The sequence below is a fragment of the Dermacentor silvarum genome, chromosome 10, assembly GCF_013339745.2.
Source record: "Dermacentor silvarum isolate Dsil-2018 chromosome 10, BIME_Dsil_1.4, whole genome shotgun sequence".
In the NCBI taxonomy this organism is placed as follows: Eukaryota; Metazoa; Arthropoda; class Arachnida; order Ixodida; family Ixodidae; genus Dermacentor; species Dermacentor silvarum.
The window spans coordinates 75667348-75691635 of NC_051163.1; the positions used below are offsets into that span (position 1 = coordinate 75667348).

At 45.9% G+C, this 24288-nt stretch overlaps 2 protein-coding genes across 2 annotated transcripts in view; one reads left to right on the plus strand and one right to left on the minus strand.

Annotated features, from left to right (window-relative positions):
* Positions 1–10734: 10734 nt before the first annotated feature.
* Positions 10735–24288, plus strand: part of LOC119431635 (major facilitator superfamily domain-containing protein 4A-like) — a 42965-nt gene continuing 29411 nt past the window's right edge. Inside the window, exons 1-4 of the mRNA XM_049657959.1 lie at positions 10735–10880; positions 13053–13248; positions 16396–16620; positions 17191–17383. Of these exons, the coding sequence (XP_049513916.1) occupies positions 10735–10880; positions 13053–13248; positions 16396–16620; positions 17191–17383 (760 nt within the window). The remainder of the gene's footprint in view (positions 10881–13052; positions 13249–16395; positions 16621–17190; positions 17384–24288) is intronic.
* On the minus strand, positions 17636–23892 carry LOC125940584 (uncharacterized). The gene is made up of 2 exons (XM_049656941.1): positions 23044–23892; positions 17636–22715 (listed from the first exon to the last, which is right to left on the minus strand). Exon 2 carries the CDS (start codon positions 20460–20462, stop codon positions 19503–19505), a length of 960 nt encoding a protein of 319 aa, XP_049512898.1. The 5' UTR covers positions 20463–22715; positions 23044–23892; the 3' UTR covers positions 17636–19502.

Genomic DNA, 24288 nt, shown 5'->3' on the forward strand with positions numbered 1-24288 from the left:
GCTGCCGTGACGTCACCAGCTCGTCGTGATGTCACGCATTTTGACAGTGCCTGCTCAAGCCTTGTTGAACTGTGTTTAACGGCAAATGAAGCCTATCGCATTTTGAAGGAACGAAAGGTAGAAGCTAACGGGTGGTTATGATAACTTTTCCTAGGTATGAAACGGCCCAACTAGATGAAAATACCTTTTAAAATTCATGACGTCACACAGACGTGCCGAATCTGTGGATTTGCCGCGAAATTCAAGAAAGTGAAGTTTGCCATTCATTTTCTTCACAAATAATAATTATTATTTCTTCGACCAGACGAACGAAAAATAGGGTGTTTTTAACGAATACTTTACCAGTTTATATTTATTCTTTTTTCGTCTTCAGAGTTTCTTCTAGTGATACCGTGTATAAATGTAGAAAGAGCCCCAATATCTAACGTTATGAAATGTTCTACATAAAGTATCTTGTATTGCACCTCTACAATAAAGTTTTCATCTTCTACATTCCTGGAGGCCTTGAGCGAATAATGTTTTGCAACATTGGCGGTATGAGTCAAGTCAATCGGACGCTTTGCACATCGATGAACTTAAATGACACAATACATGTAGTACTGGATACATTTTACATTACGCCTATGGCTTGTGTGCCGACGCTACCTCTTCCTAAAACGATTTATTGAGATCTATGATCCATGCGACTACCCATAAGACACGTGCTTGGCATTAATAATGCGGATCCTCGAGGGCTTTTTTTGTGCGGCGATGGCGGATGTGAGTGCCTTGGTCCTTTCCGACGAGCTTGCGCGGTGTTAGCGTTTCTCGCGTGATGGCGACAGACTTTCGGCTAATTGCTTCTTTTCTCTTTGTTTCGTAATTTTCGTTTGAACTTCAGCCTGCCGTGGTTAATTTGAAATGACACCTTCACAATGTGCTACGCTGAGCTCTTCGCCGCCTGGTTGCGGCGGGCAGCGGCTCGGTTCGCTGTTTCGTCATACACCACGGTTCACGCGTTCCACCAGAAACGACGCAGTTAAGTCTAGTGAAATACCAAGAGAATATAGTTGGGAACCTTTGGAGCATTTTACCTGGCCGTTAGTTACTCGGTACAGTGTTTGTACCAAGTAGTCGTTTGCGTGGTCCACTTTTGTTTTCCGTTATACTTATTGTTCAAGACACATAAACGTCATGTAGCGCATGTAATTGAGGATCGAACTCGAAAAAATTGTCGATTGGTGACGCATATTGCTCGTCTGTTTTCTGTCCAGGATGTTGATAATGTAGCAGAGGTCGGGCTTTGCTGGCCAAATACCGCGATGAAGAGCGAACTTGAAATACAGCGTGAAACAAGCTGAGACGTTTTATCCAGAAGATATTAATTCGTTGAACAATCAATGAACAGCCTCTGGGAGGACGCTTTAGAAAGAAAATTGATTCCCTGATGTAATACAATGTGATCGAAGAGGCCCTTAAGCGATTTCAGAACGGCTGGGTCATATTTTCGGGTAAGATATATCGTGTACGAGGCGGCAGTCGGAAAATTTGTCAAGTCGCTTAACACTGCGGCCTTTAGTTGCGTCTCTTGCTTTTTTGACGAAGGAAAATAAATGAAGTGAATTGTTTGTTTGTTTTTTTACGCTACACTTTAATTAAGAGCTCTAAACTTGTTTTGCCATGTCCTTCCGTTCATCTTTTCTGTTACGCCGCGTCTACAGGGTCATCATTGCCCGGTCATCTCCACACGCTAATAGCTACAACTTCAGCACGTCCCTCCTGAAGCCCTTTTGTCATGCAAAAGCTGGTCCGTCACTTCAATCCACAGAGTGAACAGTCTGACGCAGAGAGTGCCACGAAACAAACATCGTTTCAACTCAAAAACACACGAATGCATAATACAAACACCCTGACAGAAAAGTTTACAATCGTAGGTTACGAACGCTCCCAGGGGATTCGCTCTTACAAGAAGCTGCCAAAAAGTATATGCGTGAACAGAACATGCTGTCCTCAAACAAGTTTAAATCTTGAGGGCTGTGAACTAAACAGAATGTCTTCACCGGTGGGAAGTTCGCGATGTTGTTCGCGGCTCGTTCCCTCACGCGGCCTGCGAACTCCTGGCTTCTCTGTGCCTTCTTGACATAGATGCGGCCAGACGTGAATCCGAGAACGGGACCTAGGGAGGCAGTCTGCAAGCGTCAACATAGTGGACATGTCCATTTTTCTGCTGCTGAATTAAGTGCTGTTTGGCCGGGGGCGCCTGTCTCTTTCTGACGCGTATCCCAGACCAGCCAATCAGAACTTCAGTAGCAGACGAAATGGACTTGTACAATAGGTGGACACTTACTGAATACCCTCCCTGGCTGTCGACGGTGACGCTACACCGAGCCATGACTTCGGGCGGGACAGCTTGGATGACGACAGGTATACTGGGATGGGACCCAGACCAGCACGCCAAGGTCTTGTCGATGTTGCCAGGACGCAGCGCTGACGCACCCGATCCCCCAGTTCTAAAGCCCGTCTGCTCTTTCACCGCTCGTGAAAGAGCAGACGGGCTTTTTTTCACGTGCGACGTCTTCTTTTCACGTGCGCTCCGTTTAGTCGCCGTGCTTTTCATCTTCTTCGTCGTCTGGGCGATGATTTCTGCCGTCTGCTATTGCATTCTTGACATCCTTGTATACATCAATTGCACATGTTCTAAAATTTTAACGCGATAGCGTTTAGGGCCCCGTGTCGCAGAATATCAGGCGTCGGCAACCGGCGTGTGATCGCGGGTGGCGAAGAAAATCACCCAACCACATCGACCGTGCAGGCCCTCCACGTAGTGCAAGGTTTTGGAGAACAAAAATTGAATTTGTCCCAGTGAAATCCGCCAGAAAAACGGTAAAGTACGACTTTACCATTCGGCGTCGGATTCGCTGTTGGATTGTAATTTGAATGTACGAGAAAACCTAATTCTGCTGCGAGGAAACTCAAACACAACCCCTTTTCCAGCATTTCTACCAGACCTGCACGCCTCGGGGCAATAGCAAACAATTAATAAAATAATAAAAAAGGTGCTAGGGCGTTCGCATTTCAATATAATACCACTTATATTGCCCCGGAAGAACGTCTTTCCAGCAATGCATTTCAGTTTAAAAGTGAAGCCGACTTTAAGGGGAAGTGCCACTCGGAAGTGACAATGTCAAATACGTCTAGATATATTAAGTCAGGTGCACGTGAAACAATATATGAATATAGTTTTATCATCTTACGGCGGTCGGCTTTAGAGAAAATTGATGGTATTTATTGTAAGCCCGTTGTCACAGACACAAAATAAATTCTAGCAAAACCCATCTGAGGATGACTGTCAACATTAATGCGATTAGTTTTAAAGCAGTGTAGCGACACACCGTATCGCCACTGCCAAAAAACGCGTCATGTTCGAGCCGTGTACTGCAATCGGGTTCCTCTCTCGCGGTTCCCTTTTAACACGCTGCGCCATCTAGCGGCGCGCATTCGAAGTACGCGCGAAGTCGGCTTCTTTTTGTGCGACCTCCGAGATGCGTGACGCGCCGATCAACAATCCCTCTTCCCTCAGAGATCAAACACATCCCCTGCGGCAACGCGTGGATGGGAACCGGGCGCGCTAATCAAACCTTTTGAGTTTCGCAATTTGTTGCGAGGTATTGTGCGTCACGAGGAATCAGAGATCAGTGACTCCTGGAAACGCATTTCGGAGTCCACAACAGGCAGTTAATTTTAGCAAAGGAACTCCATGTTGAGAGTGTCGCGATGCAGTTGTTCTTGTTAAGATGATGGTGTTCGCTGCGCGAGCCCGTTGCTATAGTAGCAAATATTTGCTCGTACATCGAGTAGACACCGCCGCTTGTTGATTTCAAAATAAATAAATAAAATAAATGCACTACTGCAGCTTCTGCGTCTCAGTCATGCCGGAACTCATATTACTAGGCGTTGTGAACGTTTATTAACTGACGACTGGTTTCTTCCATAGAGATTTTGTCTCACTCTGAATAACTTTTATCGCATTTATCTGGATATTCAGCAGAGCGGAGCAGTTGTAGAGGTCCCTCATAGGCGCACGTATGTAGTAACACACATATTATTTCATCCTTTAATTTTACTTGCTCTGTCATAATGGTCAGAAAACGCTACACACGTTCACTGGAATGGAAGTAAGATCAATAATAATAGCTGTAAAGCATTGTGTCAATGAAAATTATTCGGGGAAATAACACGAACATAACCAATTAAATATAAAAAAGATGAATAATTGTAGAGTATTTTACACAAGTAGAGAAAAAATAATAATAGAGTCAGTCATTCTCAGAATCAGTCGCAGAGGAATCTCCGCTGTCACAAGCGTTCGTATATAATCCAGTATCCTTCACGAACTGCAGAAGTGCTCTTCTGGCCTTTTGCATGCAAGAATGCATAGGCCATGGCTCAAGGATGCAAATAACGCTTACGGCTTAAAAAACAATAAAACATATATGTATGTGTTCGCACTGCTGCGGAAGTGCGTTGGCCACTACCGATCCCCAGCCGGCAAGATTTTTGCGTTTCGCGGCTCACCGGTGCGGAACCTCCGGTATGCGGAAGTCATCGATCGCTGCCCGAACGGTTGCCCGCGTCGAACGTACACAGGCCGACGAGATCTGCCGCTTGCGAGTTCGTATAGTCGAGGAAGTTTCAGATAGATCTGCGGCGAAACGGAAGAAGCATGAAATTCATCGTTCTTCAGCTCGGCTTTTGTAACGCGCGCGACAGATCCGTTGCGGCGCGTAAGAAACCGTCGTATTGGGGGCGAGGAGTTATAGAGTCGCCATCTGTCGGAAGCGCCTCGCTTGCGTAGTATGAGGGATAACGCGGCGCCCTCCTCGTAGGTTTGGCTGTCGGCGCTCAATCAAAAACACCACGCGGGAGCCCCCCTGGCCATTTCTTTAAGTAATCTCTAAGCGAGGGAACTTTCTTACTGTCAAAATACTAACCTTGAGCAAACAGAAAGCGCCGAATAGTTTACAGGCTCTATCTCTTTACCGAATACGCACAGTGAACGCCCATTGCGCGCGGTCGACGCGATGGAGTCCCCCGAACCAGCTTCTTGCGTGAAAGGTAGGCATTCACTGAGATCAGACTATGTGAAATACGTTCTTATTGTGCGATGTCTGTATAACCAAATGTAGCATAACAGAATGAAGCCTCAATGCAGCGATCACAGGTGTTCGCAGCGACCGACTGCGCGTCTGCATGCATGTCCGCGCACAATGTTTCGCTTTCGCTGCCCAGCGCGTTTTCGCACCGTGCCGTGAGCTTTAGGCCGCAGCATATGAACATTTGACAGTACACAAGCAACCATTGTTGCGTGGACGCTATCAGAGCTGTTCAAAAATAATTTCGTTATAACTCTTCGACGCTATACGGCGACTCGCGATGTGCCAACGCGACGATTCAATCATCTTTTTCCTTTTAGATTCTTGGACGTTTCAATATCGTTACTTCTCGATTTGCGTCGCACTTTATGTTTGTCGGTCTTCTCAGCGATGAATTTCCCGGTGCTTCTTCTTGTTAATCCAGTAACATTCATTGTTTGGCGCTAATACAAATATCAGCATATGCCATGCATTTATTTAATGCGCTTCTTACCGTTCCCCTTCCATTCCAGTGAAATTGCCAGTATCTAGCACCAACAAGTTGATAGACCAAGGCTTCGTTACATTAACCGGGCAGCGCGCGCGGGCGAGCTTCTCAGTGCGCGCTTTCTGCTACTCACCGAACATATCGCAGCCCCAACGCCGTAGCAGAAATTCCCTCGCGAAGTGCGTGCTACACACCCGAGTTGTAGCCGATGGCTGCTTACAGGTTCGAAGTTTCGCAATCAAGTTACACGCAGCTTCTGAGCCTGCGGGTACGTTTGAAGGCTGGCACCGGGCTCCGGTGCGTACGTCCGGCGCTGCAGCCCCGATCAGTAGCCTAACATTTTGGACGCCTTCAAAGGCAGCCCCTACCTATTATAGTGCTTGCAATTGTTGTCAAGCAGACACTCGAGGCGGGAAAACATCCCCACTTAATCAGAACCGGAGCGCGGGGGGGGGGGGGGGGGGGGACTTTAAAGTTTTGTTTTCAGCTCTCTTCGGCGCTTCCGAAGCAGACGACGCGGCCGCTGTGTCCACGTGATCCCTCATATCACGTCATGCCAACGGTGGCGCCAGCTTTTCCAGTGCAGTGTTGCCCGGTCGTACGAGGCGGCGTAGTCCAAAGTTAGAGAAATTGTAGCCCAAATGTAGCCAAACACAAAAAGAGCGCAAAATATTTCGTAGCTAAATTTAGCCAATTTTATTTGCAGCTTTATTTGTATAGGAATTTTCACATTCAACAACGCAATCCTTTTTTGCACAAACCGCTGTAAGCAAATCCTGCCGCCGTGACGGTCGACATCACGCTTGCAGCGAATCGCTGCAGAAGGCGAAATAATAGTGCTTTTATTTTATGACAGATAGTACTAAGTTATTATTTTTAGTTATATACAGTAATGACTAACTACGAACTCTGCTTTTTAGCTCACGTGAGCGCAAAATAATGTTCAGCATCATTGAGCTCCCACGCGACATCCACCTACGGCGTAGAAAAACTTCAGCTGGCCAGCGGTCTGCGACGGTGACGCGCTCACGGCTTCTTTTTTTTTTATGAGACAAAACCAGTGTATCGCGCTATGATATCTCGCGTTATTTGTCTCATCGTCCTATCTTGTTTTCTTGCTAATTAGATTGACCCGGGTTACCTAGGACACACTCTATATCGTTTCCATTTACATCAACCTGGCCGCCATTTTCGGTCTCCAGCACGCCAAGAACATGCATTAAAAAGAAGTGAGAGACGACAGATGCCACTCGCTGTCTCAGCCGGTGTAAGCGAAGCTTTAAACGGTTGCTGCGCAAAACGGCACACAAGTGTAAGAAGCGCGCAGTCGTTTGCGTCGACGAGCGCGTCCCGAACGTAACTCGCTCGAAATGGCAAAAGCCGCGATGGCTCACAAAGAGCAAAGGTAAACGACAAATTGATAACAGTGGTAATCCTGTGAATACCGATTACTGTCAAAAAGCAAACCATGTTGATATGCTAATAATTACTGGGGTTTTACGTGCCAAAACCGCGATATATGATTGGGAGGCATGAAGCAGGGGGGGACTCCGGATTAATTTTAACCACCTGGGGTTCTTTAACGTGCACATAAATCTAAGTACACAGGTGTTTAAACATTTCGCCTCGATCGAAATGCGGCCGCCGTGGCCGGGGATCCAACCCCCGTCCTAGAGCCAGCAGCGCGACACCTCACCTGCTAAGCTAACACACTGGGACGTGGCGCACTGGTGGCATCGTGGCAAACATGTTTTGATATCAAAATGCTGTGCACAATAAGTTCTTGCATATGTCACGTTACAGGCAAAACATCTATAAGTAAACGCACCAAGACCCACTTTGGGCTCGGGGTCTTGCTCCCATTCTTTTTTATACTTTCTCGCATACTTGGTCCACTTCCTCATGTGGTTCGATTCTCCTCTCTGAGGAGGATTCGGTCTTAAGTCTAACCTATGGAAATTAACTTCTAGCGTAAGCACCAACAAAAACACTCATCTCGCAGGATAAAAGGAAATGGCAGTCGAAGCAGGTCGAAAGCTGTGCCCGGCGCGATAGTTCACCAAGAAGCCATGGCCGTGAACACAATGGAGCGTGTCATCTACCCGTGATTCTTTCATGTCGGTACCACGATCGTCCGACCCTATTTTATTGCTCTCTGAGCATAGCGATGTTAGTACAGTGTACTGTGAAAAGCCCTCTACTCCCAGGCCCATCCCGATGCCCGGTGATCGGGTGTCTCACGGTGTAGCGCGATGTAAGTTTAAGAACATCAAAGATAAAATCCACCGGCTCAGGCAACGTCGCAGAGAACGGAGGGGGAGAGGGGGCCGAGGACATTTCGCGCATGCATACACGCACAGGGGCGCTGCCGGCTCAGTCGGCTAAAACATAGCCTTCGAGATTTGTTTCTACTCGATCAGAGCCCCTCTGGAGCTTTTATTAGGGCGCCACTTATAGCCCAAATAAAGCCAAGTCGCAGATTTTCAGTAGCCCAAATAAAGCCACATAGCCAACTCGTCGAAGTCAATGCCAATTTTTTTCTATAGCCCAATTTGGCTATGTATAGCCAAACCTGGTTCCAGTGGTGGAGCTCGCCCCCATAGCCTAATGGGGCGCATCAACTGTCTCTATTCAATATTGCGTCGATAAAGATGCCTGGCGTGCTACCGTGCGTTACCTCTGTATCGTTTAAAATGGAAACGTGGCGGTATTCGAAGATATGTCGATCTTTGACAGCCTCCGAAGCCAGAATTAATGAAGTTCGGCCTATTATTGTAGTTGAATATGAGCACTTCAATTTAGATGAGCTTGAAAAACTTCATATACCTTTCTCGTGTTTCTTGTCCTCTCACTGGTTACAAATGTATTTTGCTTAGGTTCGCGTTCAGGAGGGGCAATGTATTTTGGCATGCGAGATATTTAGGTAGAGAATATACAGGGTAATTCAGCGAACACTTTCAAAAATTCTTTAAGATTGCCTGTGGCAGATAGCTCAATTCTAGTCCATGAGCTGGTCTCCTCGAAGAGGCGGACATTACTTGCACAAGAAATTGAAATGCATAATCGAATAATTAACAGAACATCACTAATTAAGTTTTTTAACTAATTACGTGATGGCCCATATTGCAATTCACAAATTGTAGCCAAGGCCGATCCACTTGGAACGAATTCTCGGGATGACACCAGTTTTGAGGTATTAATTCCCGAACTTTGCGGAGAAATGCATTGGCGTTCCAGTTAGTTTCTTAACAAAACGTCGCCTTATGTATTGAAGCACAAAATTAACTGGAACGCCAATGCATTTCTCTGCAAAGTTCGGGAATTAATATCTCGAAACTGTTGTCATCCTGAGAATTATTTCCAAGTAGATCCGCCTTGCGAACTCCACGGCTACAATTTGTAAATTGCAATATGGGCCATCAGGTAGTTAGTTAAGAACGTTATTAGTGAATCTTTGTTCATTAGTCGATTATGCATTTCAATTTTTTCTGTAAGTAATGTCCGCCTCTTCGAGTAGACCAGCTCATTAACTAGAATTGGGCTATCTGCCACAAGCAGCCTTAAATACATTTCGAAAGTGTTTGCTGAAACACCCTGCATATAGCCGAGCCGTTAGGAGTCAGATCGAATGAACGCATGCTGATGTAACCTGAACTACAGAAGTCATTTGCGTCAGTAGATCACGTCGGAAACACGCGCTACAAAATGTCATATACACTCACTTGTCAGCTAGACTTGTAAACGTTGCACTTTACACTGCAACTGCAATTAATCATGATGACTAATCTATGACCGACTTTTCTTAATATTTTAGTTATTTTATCTATTTCAAAAAGGGTATCGAACGTATTCCTTGCATCACTTTCATTAATACGTTATAAGGAATAAGAAATATTTCGCTACTTTAAGCTCTTTTCAAAGAAGCTGTGCCACGTACCCATTCGGAGCTATTTTGGGAATGTCACCCATTTGTTTGTGCGATTCAACTGGTCGCAGAGCCCCAATACCATATACGGACTTCCGAAATAATTTGTTCCTTCGGCTAAACTGCTCGCGCAAAGCAATCAAATTTCGCGTAGAAGTGACAATTTAGTTCCGTATATTTGTTTAGGACCACTCTTGGAAGCGTTGTGTGCCTGATCATCCAGAATAATTCTCTAATTCGTTGGACTGCAGTGTCGAACGACATACGAGGACACACGAACACAGAAAGGCAGTAGTCAACAAATTAGTCCATGCACGAAGTTGTGCTTAGCCCGCTCACGTTTAGTTCTTCGTACTTTACTGGTGAAACATTCACCCAATTTTGCTTATCTAACATGTCCACGACTCATTGCATTTCTTTTTTTCTTAGTTCTTTCTTGTTCTGTATAATTTACTTGTCTCTTTCCACATGCAACGCAAGAAAGTAGCTTGTGAAATGCATTAGGTTAAGCATTCCTTCAACAACATTTAGCACTTCACGTAAGAGCCCCAGGAGGAAGCTATGTGAGTGCCGTGCAAGCTGTTCGCATGCTTCCGCCGTAGCACGACCAACTAAAGGTGCACCCTGGAAGGCCAAGCAGGACGTGAAATGACGATGCATTCTCGGTCACTTCCCAGCTTTCGCTCAGGCGCTTACGCCAGGAAAAAGAGTGCGCTCACCTTCTTACCTCGCTTGCCGTTGCGATTGCGCAACGGCATCGCTTCTGTCTACGGTCTCTCTCACAGAGACGTCCCGGTCGCCTATCGAGCTCCACGCATGGACGTCTCACTCCAGAGTCGATTGTCCGGGGGCGCCTGCGTTGTTGATGGCATCACGCCGCGCGCATGCCTCATCTCTCTCTCTATCTCTGCTGTCGCGTGTTGGTTTTCACTTTCCGCGTGCGTTTTTCGCTTTTATCGCCGCGTGTGAACAGTGAGCGATCGCCTTTGTGCGAGTGCGCGCAATCGTGCGCGTGTCGCGGACGCGTATACCTCAATTTTCGTCGACGCTCCGTGCGTCGAAGACGGAGTGCTTTTGCGCCATCGTCGTCTTTTCTTCCGGTGTCTCTATAGCGCCGCATTTTGTCCGCGTGCATACATGTCGTCGTTTGCGTCGGCGCGAGTATGCGTGTCCGGAGAGAACGATATTCAATGACCGATGAAGCTGAATCGCCTACCCGGAGAAAGACGTTTCCTCTGGCGGGAGGGCACGGCGTTGCTGGCCCCAGTGACCCAGAGATCCGGGTGAATTGTGGCAAGAGGTCATCGTGCCGTGTACCCTGTGAGAGCGGTATAAGGTGGGCTACTCGCGGTGACTATAAGCGGCAGTGATACCGAACGTACTGCTTTTTATGAACACGAATTCGTACTGTCCATTGTGTCTCTGTATAACTCTAGTAGGTTATCTTTGACTGGTTGTACAATTATTTTGTCCGTAAAAAATATATTCAGATTGTCTATAGACTGGATACTAAAGTAATTATCAAATGTATTTATTTTTCCCCGTGTATAGTTCTGCGGATAATTCCAATCGAGTTGCTTAGAGAACGTTTATGGAGAAAATTGGACAATAAGTGTAAGGCCACATGGGCCGCAGTGTATGAAGTTCTGAAAGGGTGCGTTGATATTTTGTACTATTTGTATTAAAACACACGTCAACATTCTATAGATGGCTGGAAGAAATCTTTGCGTGGGTTCTGCGCTTTTTCTGGTGAAGAGTCTTAGCGTCTGTCATTCCAGGCGGAGCATATCCACTGTTATAACGATTGAAGGAGTGTTGTTCTTACCTGATGTTACCAATAGTGTTTAGGTCCTATTGCGGTGCCCGCGCGCGAACATTGTTGTCTCGGTGTGTAAACGTCAATGAATGTTTTAGAAATGGCAGGCAGGTTTTATTCGCGGAGTCATATTCCCTTAGTTGCACTTGACTCATCGGCGGGGTTCGACATCGAGGCTTACTTTTCTCCGGGGAGCCATTTCCACAGATTTGCTTGCGTTCAGAAATAAACGATACTGAACTTGGCGGCGGTATCAGCGACCATTGCTGACCGCAGCTGACCTCAAAGTCACGTCACCAAGTTCCTGGACGTGTTGTGCCCGCTATGTCGTTATTTCTTGCCACTAGTGTGTGGTAACTTGGCGAAGAAAAATGTGATGTTGAAGAACTGTAAGTTTGAAATCAACCCATTACCCTAACGTTTTTTTTACAGGAATTCTTGAAAATTGCAAGACTGAAAAGAAATCTGTAACTCAGCAATTAGAATTGATAAAACAATTGCGTAACGTATTTCCACCAACAATATAACTAAACCGGACAAAATTGATGTATTAAGCACTGTTTGAAATGTAGTACTAATTTGTGAGCAGGATTTTTGCGAAACTCTCGTTAACATTTTAACAACCTTAAGCAAGCTGTAAATTCCTATATAATTTTTGTCCGCTTTATGTACTCTAAAAATTTGAGCTCGCAGAAATGCAATGTCTCTTATTGGTGTATAATGTTACGGATTTGTAACCTTCATGCTTCTATTTTTCAAACTTGCCAATTTCTGGCAATTATTAGAAAATACTTGGTCATAAATCAATTTTCTTCCAGAATCACTACAGTTTAACTTACTCTGCCAAATGCAACAAAGCTTATTCAAATTAGCCCGCTGGTTGCCTCAGAAATTGCATTTCTGCGTTTTATATGTGTTTTTATAACCGGGGGAATCAAAATTGTTGGCCCCGAGATATAGTTTCCTCTTAAAGCGACACCACTGAGGAAGAATGAACTAAGCTGTATTAGTAAATTAATTATGATATTGCATAGCAAAGTGACCACTCTTCCTGTGATCGGAAACTCGTAAACCAGAGACGATGCAAAGAAAAAAAAAAACGGGTTGGCGATGCAGTAGGGAAATTCTCTCACCTGCACACCGTGCCGCCATTGATTTTGACGGCGTCCACTCCAGTGTATATTTTATCTTCTATCGGTAAAGAAGGCCTACATTGTACCGTAAAGGCGCCAAGGGCTTAAAACAAGAAGCTCCAGGATTTTTTTCCGGTAAATAAAGAGTTAGAATGCGAGGAAACGCTTTCAAATCCGTGACAGGACACTCAAGTGCCGGCGCTGAGCTTTCGGAAGGAAACTTGAAAAGGGAGGGTGGGAGGGGGTTCGCGCGTTCATTTTTTTCGCCATAATAATGAAGATTTTCCCGTCAAGTGAATTGCAATATTAGATTTAGAAGAGTGCTTACTCGCTCCTGCGCAATTCATTGTCCCTCTTCAGTGTCTCTAGAAGTGTACGAAGGTACAGGATGACGCACGTGATAGGGGATCAGCTAAATGAACATTACTATAAATCACTGCAAGAATCATCACTATTGTAGACCCGCGTCTGTGCGAACCAACTGCCACAGTTTATTTGCTGACCATCGCATATTTTTTTATTAGATCATCAAATCTATATTTCACCCCGACACGCGCAGGCTGACGCCCAACCTGACGCTGGTGCTGGGCACGGCCATGATGACGATGACCATGGCGCTGATTCCGGTGTGTCACGTGCTAGCCGTGCTGGCCGTGGTGCTGGCCATCATGGGCTTCTTCATGGGGTGCATCGACACCGTCTCCAACGTGTACATGATACGCATATACTCAAAGGACGTCTCGCCCTTCCTACAAGTGAGTCCCACACTCCACATGTTTAGCATGCTGGCATGTAGATGGATGGAGAGAAGGAAAGACAACGAGGTTAGCTAGACTTTGTCCAGTGTGCTATACCTACACGTGGGGAGGGGTGGAGTGAAAGAGTGAGAGAAGAGTTCAAATTGCGTGGTTTCACTGGACGATGTGCAGAGTTTTTACAGACGGGCAATCAAGTTTGTCACCTTTAGGTATATTGAAGAATAGCTCGTGTGGATTTGTGGGCTATTAAGCTGTGAGTTCAAGTTCGCAGGACCTTTCCTTAGGTGAAAAGCCGATCGTCCAGTCTACGACGCTGGAGAGCCTGACGTTGTTCGTCGAAGCAGGAGCAGTACTGGCAGATGAGGTGATCGGCGCTTAGTGTGACTTTCATATTGCAAAAACTTGTTAGTATTTTGTTTTTTTTGTCTTTTTCCTTTGATGTGCTGTGCTAACGGTGATGTTAAAATAGCGCGCAGCGGTGGACGACAGCCAATCAGGAGGCACTAGTTCCGGTCGCAATGCATGCTGGTGTTTCGCGCGCGCGCGCCTTTTCGCGTCGTCTGCAATCGCGTTGGTGTTGCCGTGTCTGCATGTCTCTGCACCGATTGAGTAGTTCCTAGTATGATCTCTCAGGAATCGCGTTGTATTTGTACATCCCATATCCGCTGATCTGCGAGGAAACAGACAAGCAGTGCAAGCTCTCTACAACAACCTTCAACAGAAATCTTCTGATCTCAGAGGCCACATGCTGTCGTCATGCCTATCTCCCGACTTCCCCGATAGATGGCGTTGGCATCGGATATTTCTTTCGCTAGGCTTAGACGCGTTCGAAACGAGAAGCGATCTCGAAAACTACTCAAGGTTATCCATAATACTCTGTCGTCGAAGCGGCCTGAGACTAAGCGAAAGCCGTTTACGCAGTCATTTGCTTCCAACTAAGTGAATTCTACAAGGACAACGCCAAATTCAGTTCGAAGCGGGCGGCCGGGACCGCCGCCAACACGGCGGCCAACGCGCGGCGGCGTTCGCCGCATGTATTGCAACACAGCAAACATCCTGCGTCGTGTCGCCGCGTCGTTACTTGACGCGTGAAGTTCGTCGAGAAAGTTCGCTCCATGTATCCCGGGCTTTAGTGTCATAATGCAGTACTTCTCTTTTCTGCTCATAGGCGGCGGCACCGCCCCGAGCAAGAGCGCGGGTACACGGAGGAGTGTTAGATATATAAGGCGCGTCTGTGTAGCTCTCTGCGAATGCGTTTGTGGCGCAATGGGTTAAACGCTCGGCGATCTATCGTCGCGGACCGAGAGGTCGTGGGTTCGATTCCCAAATTTTGCATGTTTGTGGAACTTTTTCTTCTGGTTTCTTTCTTTGTATTATGTTCTATGACGTATTTCCGTGACGGAAATACGTCAGTGAAGTCTTGGTGGACCCCGGAATAAACACTTTCGTGTTAAAAACAATGTCATAAGTTACAATGGTACTGCTTGTGCGTACTCACTCTCTCTTTCTCTTCTGTCACGCTTATGACACACATTGCCTCCGCCTTTTGAAGTGTAGATATAGGTTTAATGCGTGTGTATGTTAGAAAACAAAACAAAAAAGAAAGGTCGAACGCCGGAGAAAGCAAATGCAATTGTCTTCCACCAACGTGAACGCGGCATGAGTTAGTGGTTCTTTGTTCGCGAGAGGCCAACATGCGCTCCACTTAAAGAAATTCTCGCAGGAGTTTGTATTGCGAATGAAAGGGGCTGATTCGTGAAGTTATATCAGTCGAACCACCTACAGGATGCAGGTGAAGTTGCACAAAAGAAATGACAAGGGGTGGTATTCCGCACTTAGCTCAGCAACAATCGGATGGGGATAGATCTCACCACTTGTTTTGGAGATAGATTATTCATAAACATATCTCGGGAAATTTTACATGGTGTGCCAATGGTCGTTTTTGAGAACCAATCGAACGCGGGTGTTGTCACGTGCTGGACGTTGCACTGATGAGTTCGATGTCGCGGATTTGATCTCGGCCTTGGCGGCCGCATTTCGATGACGTCGAAATGGATAAACGCTCGTGAGCTTGGATTTAGGGGCACTAAAAGAACCACGGGTGGTCAAAATTGATCCAAAGTCCTCCACTACGGCGTGTCTAATAATCATATCATGGTAGTGGTGAGTAAAATTCCCAGATTTTATTTATGCAAGGTTATTTTCTTCGAGATGTGTTCCACCTGCTCGTCATCGGGTGAAAAACATAATGGACAAATAGTGTCACACTATAGAAGTCCTAAAAGTTGTTTTTGAAATGCGTTTGCAGGCCTGGTTGGACATGGTGAAGGCACTAAGTAGAACTGCGAGGACTGGGAACCCAACACCAACAACAACGAGAAAAAAGAAAATACAGTGGCATACGGGGGCTGTTAGTGAGTCAAACGATGCGAGATCATTGAGCGTGTCTTCCGGCAGCTGGAATTCGGCGCTGCTCAGTACGAGACTTCAGTGCTTTTAACCTAACCTAACCTAACCTAACCTAACCAAATGAGCCAACTACGTTAAGGTGCCGGCCGAAGGATGGAAAGCTACGCATTCTATGTTTTCACGCTTCCATTCAAGCATAGAAGGAAAAGCTGTAAGAGGGATCATCACGAGAAAAAAAGAAATGAAGCCAGTAAGCTCAGCCCAGCTAACGATCATGTCGTGGTATGCTTTAGTGTGTTCCACCACCGCGCTCAGCGCACGCTCTTACAAAAAGACGACGGCTGCGACACCAACCTGTGACTAGTGATGCCGTACGTTACAGTGAAGACAATAAAGATGTACGTTGCAATAAACAACCGAATAGGCACAGCCTTATTTGGAGAAAATGTGCACATCGCTGTTTCCAAGCTCCCGAACACGGCCGTGTCGACTAAACCTATAGTGTACTGGGAACCGAACACCGCGGTCTGAGCCAGCTGAGCGAAAAGTCAGGTGCTGGGCCCACTTTTGGAGACACGGTAGAGAGAAAACAGTGAAGCGACGGCTGGGAAGAGGAGATTGGCAGCGTGACGTCATGCTCCCTCCTTGGCCTTTTCTCCCCCTGCCCCTCCCCGCCCTTTCAATAAAAGACCTATTCCTTCTAGTTTATGCATCGCCACAATTTGCGCGATGCAGGCGCTGCATTTCTTCTATGGCATCGGGGCGTTCGTGAGCCCGATGATCGCGCAGCCGTTCCTGCTGAACGAGGACTGTTCGGTGTTCATCGACAACAGCACGGAATCCATGCTGGACCAGGAGGACATGAATCTTTCTGGGGGAGGCCTTCCGGCTACCTCGCTCGCTGAGGCCCAACGCAAGACGCACATCGACTACGCATTCTGGATCATGGCCCTGCTCATGGCGAGTGCCGCCGTCATTTTTTCGAATCCCACTCAAGATGAAATCTATTACAGGAAATCTAGAGCTTACTCAATGTTGCGCTCAATAGTACTCAATGTCACCATGAGTAAATGAAATGGCAGTTGTCTTACTTCGACGTCGAACTACTGGTTGTACAAAAAGCAACCGTGCAGTGAGAATGGTGATCCTAAAATTTGAAGGTGCTGCAGCAGTGTAGTGATCACTAAAGGGAATGCTGAAAATGCCCACCACCGGCTTGAAGACGTGTCTGTCCACGACGCTGCATATTGTTTAACACTCGTTGTAGGGTTGCTGGTGCTATCTGTGCAATGTGGCGGGTGATCGTAGCCTGCAGCTCCTGCAGAGTGTGATGATGTCCTCGTCCCCCGTTCTTTGAGTGCACCCCACAGACGTGATCAGAAGTACTGGTCTTGCGCTGCTATATCGCACGTGAAACTGTGGTGTCATTCACATTTATCATAATATTATCGTTCATTTTTCTCACTGCACAGCTTCTTTTCGGAAAGCTAGTATTTTCAAGTTACTCGAGTTTTTTTCCGGCCTTTTTAGGGGAAATGTTTATATAAAAAAAGAAAAAAAAATGGGAGTCATGATGTTGTTGATAAAGTATTCTTCGATCCGAAGGTCCCCGTGGTCCTGTTGGCGCTGTCCTTGGTGGCAAAGCAGTGGTACCGGCGGCGCCTTGCATCCCAGGATCCGGGAACCAAAAAGGCCTGGTACGAATCCGTGGACGACCCATCTGGTAAGGCTACGGGGTTGGCTTGAATGGTTAACCAGTCACACGCTAACAGCTACTGCTTTGTTTTCTTCGAACGTACGCAGGCTTTTTTACACTCAAGGAACACATAGTGAACTAAGTTTCAGAATCTTGAATTTCACAGCCTGTTGTGAACTTGTAGAACTACTTGAGGGCCTATAGATTCTAATTTTCTTGTTTCCCAGACAAAAAATCCGACAGGCTGTCGGCTTGTCGGCTATATGTTATTTTGGCCTGTCGGCCTGTAAGCCTGTGGGCTTGTCAGCCTGTCGGTGTCAGCCTGTCGGCGTCCGCCTGTCGGTGTCGGCCTGTCGGTGTCAGCCTGTCGGTTTCAGCCTGTCGGTTTGTAATCCTGTCGGAACATTCTATTCCGACAGGCCGCGATTGCGGCAGTATTCTCTGGCAATCACTTTCAGCGATAGTTTCACTTTCGCGAGAGTTCATGGCTCGGCCCACGAAAGCTCTTGCATTTTCCCGACGCTTGTGCGCAGGCATGCAGTGCCGATTCTCGCAAAAGTGAAACTACCTCCGAATGTGATTTTCCGAGAATACGATCCCTAGTGGCGTCATCAAGCATGCTTTATTATGCTGTCAGACAGTTCCTAAATAGAAAATACACCTTTGATTGATGGTTTCAAAGTTTTATTGCACAGTAATTCACACGCAGCCATCATATACATGCAAACAAAAATACTGTATTTGCTGTACATAGGTACTATTTCTCGAAATAAATGAAGCTACTCAATCTATGTTACCAACAAATTTCTACCTATATTCATGAAAAAAGCTAGCAAAAGTACCGAGGCAATGGCATTCCTCTGCCATGCCTGGGTTCAAGCAGCACACGGGCGCCTGCTTTACTAGTACATTATTTGTAACCTGTAGTAAATATACACAACAAAGTAGAAAGCAAAACTAGTATTAAGAAATCTAATAAAGTATGTTTGGGGACCATCATTGGAGACAAGCAAAGTCTCAACATGGGTTAAGAATGTGCGAGGGGGCCTGCCAGCCGAGATTCAGACTGGTTTTAAATGATGCTGCATATACAGCACACTCGACAGCGTTAAAGACATCGTCATTTGGGGTGCCGAGGACGCCTGTGCAGCATCCATCAAGGATGACTTCTCTGGCAAGTACGAAGAGGATCCAGCTTGCAGCATTGACTCGCCTCCCTTTTCAAAGGCTAAAAAGGCCAAGATGACCAAAGTGAGCGCCATCATCAGGGCAGCATACGAGGCTTCTCCGGAGCTACCAAAACACACGAGCATGAAGAAGTGGACGCTCTTGGTATTTACGTCACATATGAAGAATATACCACAGTGGTGGTCGTGGCACACCGACAGCATATGAATTCAACAGAACTAGGAAGGGTCCTGCTGTAAAAGGTGGGATGCCCCTGAGTGGGCAATACAGCAGGGAAGAAACAGTTTTGCTGCTTAACATACCGAAGAGGGAAAATTTGTTTCAGCAATCCCAAAGAACATGAGCACGGAACACAACCAACGCAGAAGAAAAGCACGATCAAAGACCTTACAAAACAACATGGAAGAAATCCAGACATATACTACACGGACGTGCATAGAGTGGCAACAAATTCACAATAGTCCACAGTGATAACTGGCTCCATTCGGACCCCTTTGGCTTGCACGGAGGAGGCAGCAGCCATAGCACTGGCCTTTCAAGATGCAGAAGAACAATCTCCATTGGTCCTGACGTACTCCCAGGCAGTGGTCCATTCATATATAACGGGCACCATTCCACACAAAATCCACAGCATGCTAGGCACCACCCTAGAATGGCACCACACAATAATGTAGTGCCCGGCACACTCTGGGCACAAGGGAAATGAGAAGGCCGACCAAACTGCTCGAGGATCCCTACGAGGAACCCCTGATCCACTTTCAAAAGATGAAGCGCCAACAGTGACAGCACATTAGGAAGGAACAAAGACAGGACAGGCGCTACTTGCAACTGTTTATTGTGGTCAAAGGTGGTTGAATATATAGCCATGGGGAGAGGGGGGACGAAAAAGGCGGAACACTGATTGTATGAATGCGCACGCATGAGAACACTGAAGATGTGCATGAAGGAAATGGCGAATCTAAAACTTATCTAAAAACACACTTTCATTTGTGTATATATTCAGAGACGGGGAGCTGACACATGTTTCCCCTCTCTTCCTAATCTGGTTGGCCTCCAACAATTCACGTGCCACAGAGTCTTTACTTTTAAACAAGATTGTAGTATCTTGAAGCCTTGCTTCACATGCTTGTTTATTTTCATTGCCGCAGGCCTTGCAATGAAGAGGCAGGTTTGAGCCATAACCATATTTCAATGAAAGCTTATGCTCCCGCAGGCGATCATTAATACATCGGCCAGTTTGGCCGACGTACTCTTTCCCACACTTCAGTGGTATACAGTATACAACTCCTTCCTCACACTTCACAAAAGGATTCGTATGTTTAATGGAACACTCTGCTTTCTTAGAGTTATCAGAACCAATCAGGCGGCACAAAGTAGCAAGTTTTCGGGGTGCGGAAGAAACCACAGGAATTTTGTATTTCACGGCGACGTGTTTAAGATTGTGCGCCACTTTGTGAGAATACGGAATCACCACTGGTTTGGCTTTCTTTTCGAATGTTTGACCTTCTTCAGTGCTTATTTTTCTTTCTTTTTTCACCTTTTTCAATAACGCCTCCGAAACTGCACTTACAACCGAACAAGGGAAGCCAGCCTTCCTCAATTTCAAAATCTGTTCGTCAAAGCTTCCTTGTGCCTTATGACAGCACGAATTTTTAAGGGCGGATTCGAGGCACATAGTGGCAATCGCACGTTTAACAGTCTTGGAGTCTGTAGACTCGTACGGCAACAATTCCTTGTGGGCACGGGGTCGATACATCCAGCAGGAACCTTCGTCAGTAAGGGTTATGTCAAGATATAAAAACTGCAAGCTGTTATCCTTGGCTAGTTCAAAAGTAAAATCTAAGCCTTTGCCGTGCTGTTTAGATTTTACTTTTGAACTAGCCAAGGATAACAGCTTGCAGTTTTTATATCTTGACATAACCCTTACTGACGAAGGTTCCTGCTGGATGTATCGACCCCGTGCCCACAAGGAATTGTTGCCGTACGAGTCTACAGACTCCAAGACTGTTAAACGTGCGATTGCCACTATGTGCCTCGAATCCGCCCTTAAAAATTCGTGCTGTCATAAGGCACAAGGAAGCTTTGACGAACAGATTTTGAAATTGAGGAAGGCTGGCTTCCCTTGTTCGGTTGTAAGTGCAGTTTCGGAGGCGTTATTGAAAAAGGTGAAAAAAGAAAGAAAAAGAAGCACTGAAGAAGGTCAAACATTCGAAAAGAAAGCCAAACCAATGGTGATTCCGTATTCTCACAAAGTGGCGCACAATCTTAAACACGTCGCTGTCAAATACAAAATTCCTGTGGTTTTTTCCGCACCCCGAAAACTTGCTACTTTGTGCCGCCTGATTGGTTCTGATAACTCTAAGAAAGCAGGGTGTTCCATTAAACATACGAATCCTTTTGTGAAGTGTGAGGAAGGAGTTGTATACTGTATACCGCTGAAGTGTGGGAAAGAGTACGTCGGCCAAACTGCCCGATGTATTAATGATCGCCTGCGGGAGCATAAGCTTTCATTGAAATATGGTTATGGCTCAAACTTGCCTCTTCATTGCAAGGCCTGCGGCAATGAAAATAAACAAGCATGTGAAGCAAGGCTTCAAGATACTACAATCTTGTTTAAAAGTAAAGACTCTGTGGCACGTGAATTGTTGGAGGCCAACCAGATTAGGAAGAGAGGGGAAACATGTGTCAGCTCCCCGTCTCTGAATATATACACAAATGAAAGTGTGTTTTTAGATAAGTTTTAGATTCGCCATTTCCATCATGCACATCTTCAGTGTTCTCACGCGTGCGCATTCATACAATCAGTGTTCCGCCTTTTTCGTCCCCCCCTCTCCCCATGGCTATATATTCAACCACCTTTGACCACAATAAACAGTTGCAAGTAGCGCCTGTCCTGTCTTTGTTCCTTCCTAATGTGCTGTCACTGTTGGCGCTTCATCTTTTGAAAGCTATGCACCAACTAGCCCCACAACGTGTTTTACTGGAATACCCCTGATCCACCAGCACGACATCCTCGGAGACCAAAGAGACAAAAATACAGCCACCTACACCCAGACCGTACAGGGAAGCAGGCCAGGTACTGGCTCTTCTTACAAACACACAGCATCATCAACCTATACTTATGTCCACTGCAGGACGAAGGCCTCTCCCTGCGATCTCCATTACCCCTGTCCTGCGCTAGCAGATTCCAACTTGCGCCTGCAAATTTCCTAACTTCATCCCCCCACCTAGTTTTCTGCCATCCTCGACTGCGCTTCCCTTTCTTGGTATCCATTTTGTAACCAATGATCCACCGGTTATCCATCCTACGCATTACATGGCCTGCCCAGTTCCATTTCCCCTCTTAATGTTAACAAGAATATCGGCTATCGCCATTTGCTCTCTGATCCACACTCTTCCCGTCTCTTTAAGATAGACCTAATCTTTTTCGTTCCTTCGCTATTTGTGTGGTCCTCCACGCATATCCATACATCCAAATACTTCACAAGATGCATACACCCTGCCACTTCCCTTGGTGGGCCAAGTCTCGTCCTGTAATGTGGATATGTAAGCAACGACTTCCAAATTCTAAATTCACCCCCTAACGGCACAAATTCCAAGCAACAGGCAGCGTCCCGGGACGTTTGGCTTGCTAGCGAAAATCTAGAGAGCCAGAGAGCTCTTCTCGATCAAGCCCAGCAAGCTGCAGAGACCAATGGAGCTCTAAACTGAGGCACCCACCCACCACCCAAGACCCTTAAGAGAAATAATTTAAGTTTACACTACTACTGCTAAAGAAAGATATTGGCTGACTTAATTCAAACTAAAATTTTCTAAATTTCTCAACTAATTCAATATATAGTGGTCGACCTATACTCATGTTGGACCTATTTTTTAGTAAATACGGTAAGCACTAACTCCACAAAGAAAGGTAGAAGTGCTAAGCTGGTAAGGTAAATATACAAAGTCTGTCCCAGAAGTTTGAGCAGTTCATGTCACTACATTCTCTGCCGCGTTTTTGCTGGCTCAGTGCACAAACTTTTGGGACAAGCCCCGTAGCAATCAGTACCAGTAGCACTACCTTCTTGGCGCGTCAGCGAGTTTCTGCACCAATTGCCTGCGCACTTCTTTCAATCTTTTTTTTTCTCATCTTCCGGCATGACACGGTTGCCTATGAAGATCCGGAGGAGGCCTGCGCAAGAAAAGCAATCACGAGTACAAAATTAATGAAAGCATCTAAACAATAATTTCCAGCATGCACAGTGCAAGTTCCCAACAATATGCCCACGGTTCAATGAAATATTTTTGCAAAGCTGCATTTTCAATAACCAAACTGCAGATTACTTTTTTCATGTTAACTCACATGCCTCAAATTCTTTCTACAGTTTTAACATGAAATATTTCAGTAGCAGATGATCGCAACACAGTGCTTTAGCACTAGCTTCGCTTTTACTGTGGCTATTTGCATGTGCCATCTATACATGAGTAGATCAGTTCATTAGAACAGTATGTTCATATACTTTTCAAGGATGACAACTTTTGTGGTGTCACGGCTGGTCTGGCCTCAGTCCTTCCCTTGGATCGCGACTTGTTGGACAAAGTCCCGGTCACGCTTCTGTTCTTAAGCTCATCTGGCATCCAATACGTTGTGGACGCCATACGGCAGAACATAGACGTAGACCGCAACAATGTCCCCCAAGCAGCCTTTTCTATTCATTGCCCGGATCCAGCATACACCTGCAATATATAATAACACATACATAGCTTGTAGCTAACAGGTTTTATACTGGACGATATACACTATGCATTTTCTCAACTCTACTGTTTTCTGGCATTCTGGCCATTTATTAGTTGTAGTGGGCTCACCTGCATGAGCAGAACGAAATTATACAGTAGAATTTAAAAAAATCTTTTAGACAATCCCACATAAAAATCTCCCAAGCATAAATAGCAATCGCTGAATTTGTTAAATTGACAATGATCTGCAAGAATATTCACTGCTACCTATAGCTCGATGAACTCACTAACATCTACCTTGACATTGGGTAGCCGAATTTCAAATACATGTGTTGTCTGTAGGACCACTCTTTATTTTCAGGTTGATCTGTGCGGTCACTAGATGCAATATAGGAATGTGCACAAGCATTGCGTTCCAAGGACTGCATGATTACATAATTATGCCATCAACATTAATGTACACATACAGAAAAAAAAAACCTTCACACACGTGACATGGCTGCATAAACGTACACTCGCCAACTGAAAAACACACGTAGCACGCCTGCCTGGCAGTCCTTGCAAGGAATTTTATAGACGATGCCGGGATATTTTTCTTTTTCGAGGCAGTCTTTGACTAGGACGAGTTGTTGTTTTAGCTTGCTTGAAGGGATGTGGCAGATTTGTCCATCATAATCTTTGAAAATCCTTGACATTGACTCGCTCATGCCTCATGCATAGGGGAGAGCCGCCCGTTTCCTTGTTCTCATCGGCCTGATGACACGCTTTTCTTCAGTCTTTATAAACTGGCCATGGTAGCCATTACTGACCAAATCCTGCGCCACTCTCTTCAACTCAGCTCTACGTGCATCAGTAGTCGAGCACAATCGGAATGCACGGGTGAACAGTGTAGAGGCAACAGATCGTTTGTGTCTAACGAGATGGGCCGAATCAAAGTGCAGATATTTCCCTGTGTGCGTAGGCTTCCGATAAACGCTTGTTGAAAGGCCGGATGCAGTACGCATGACTTCAACGTCAAGGAAAGCCAG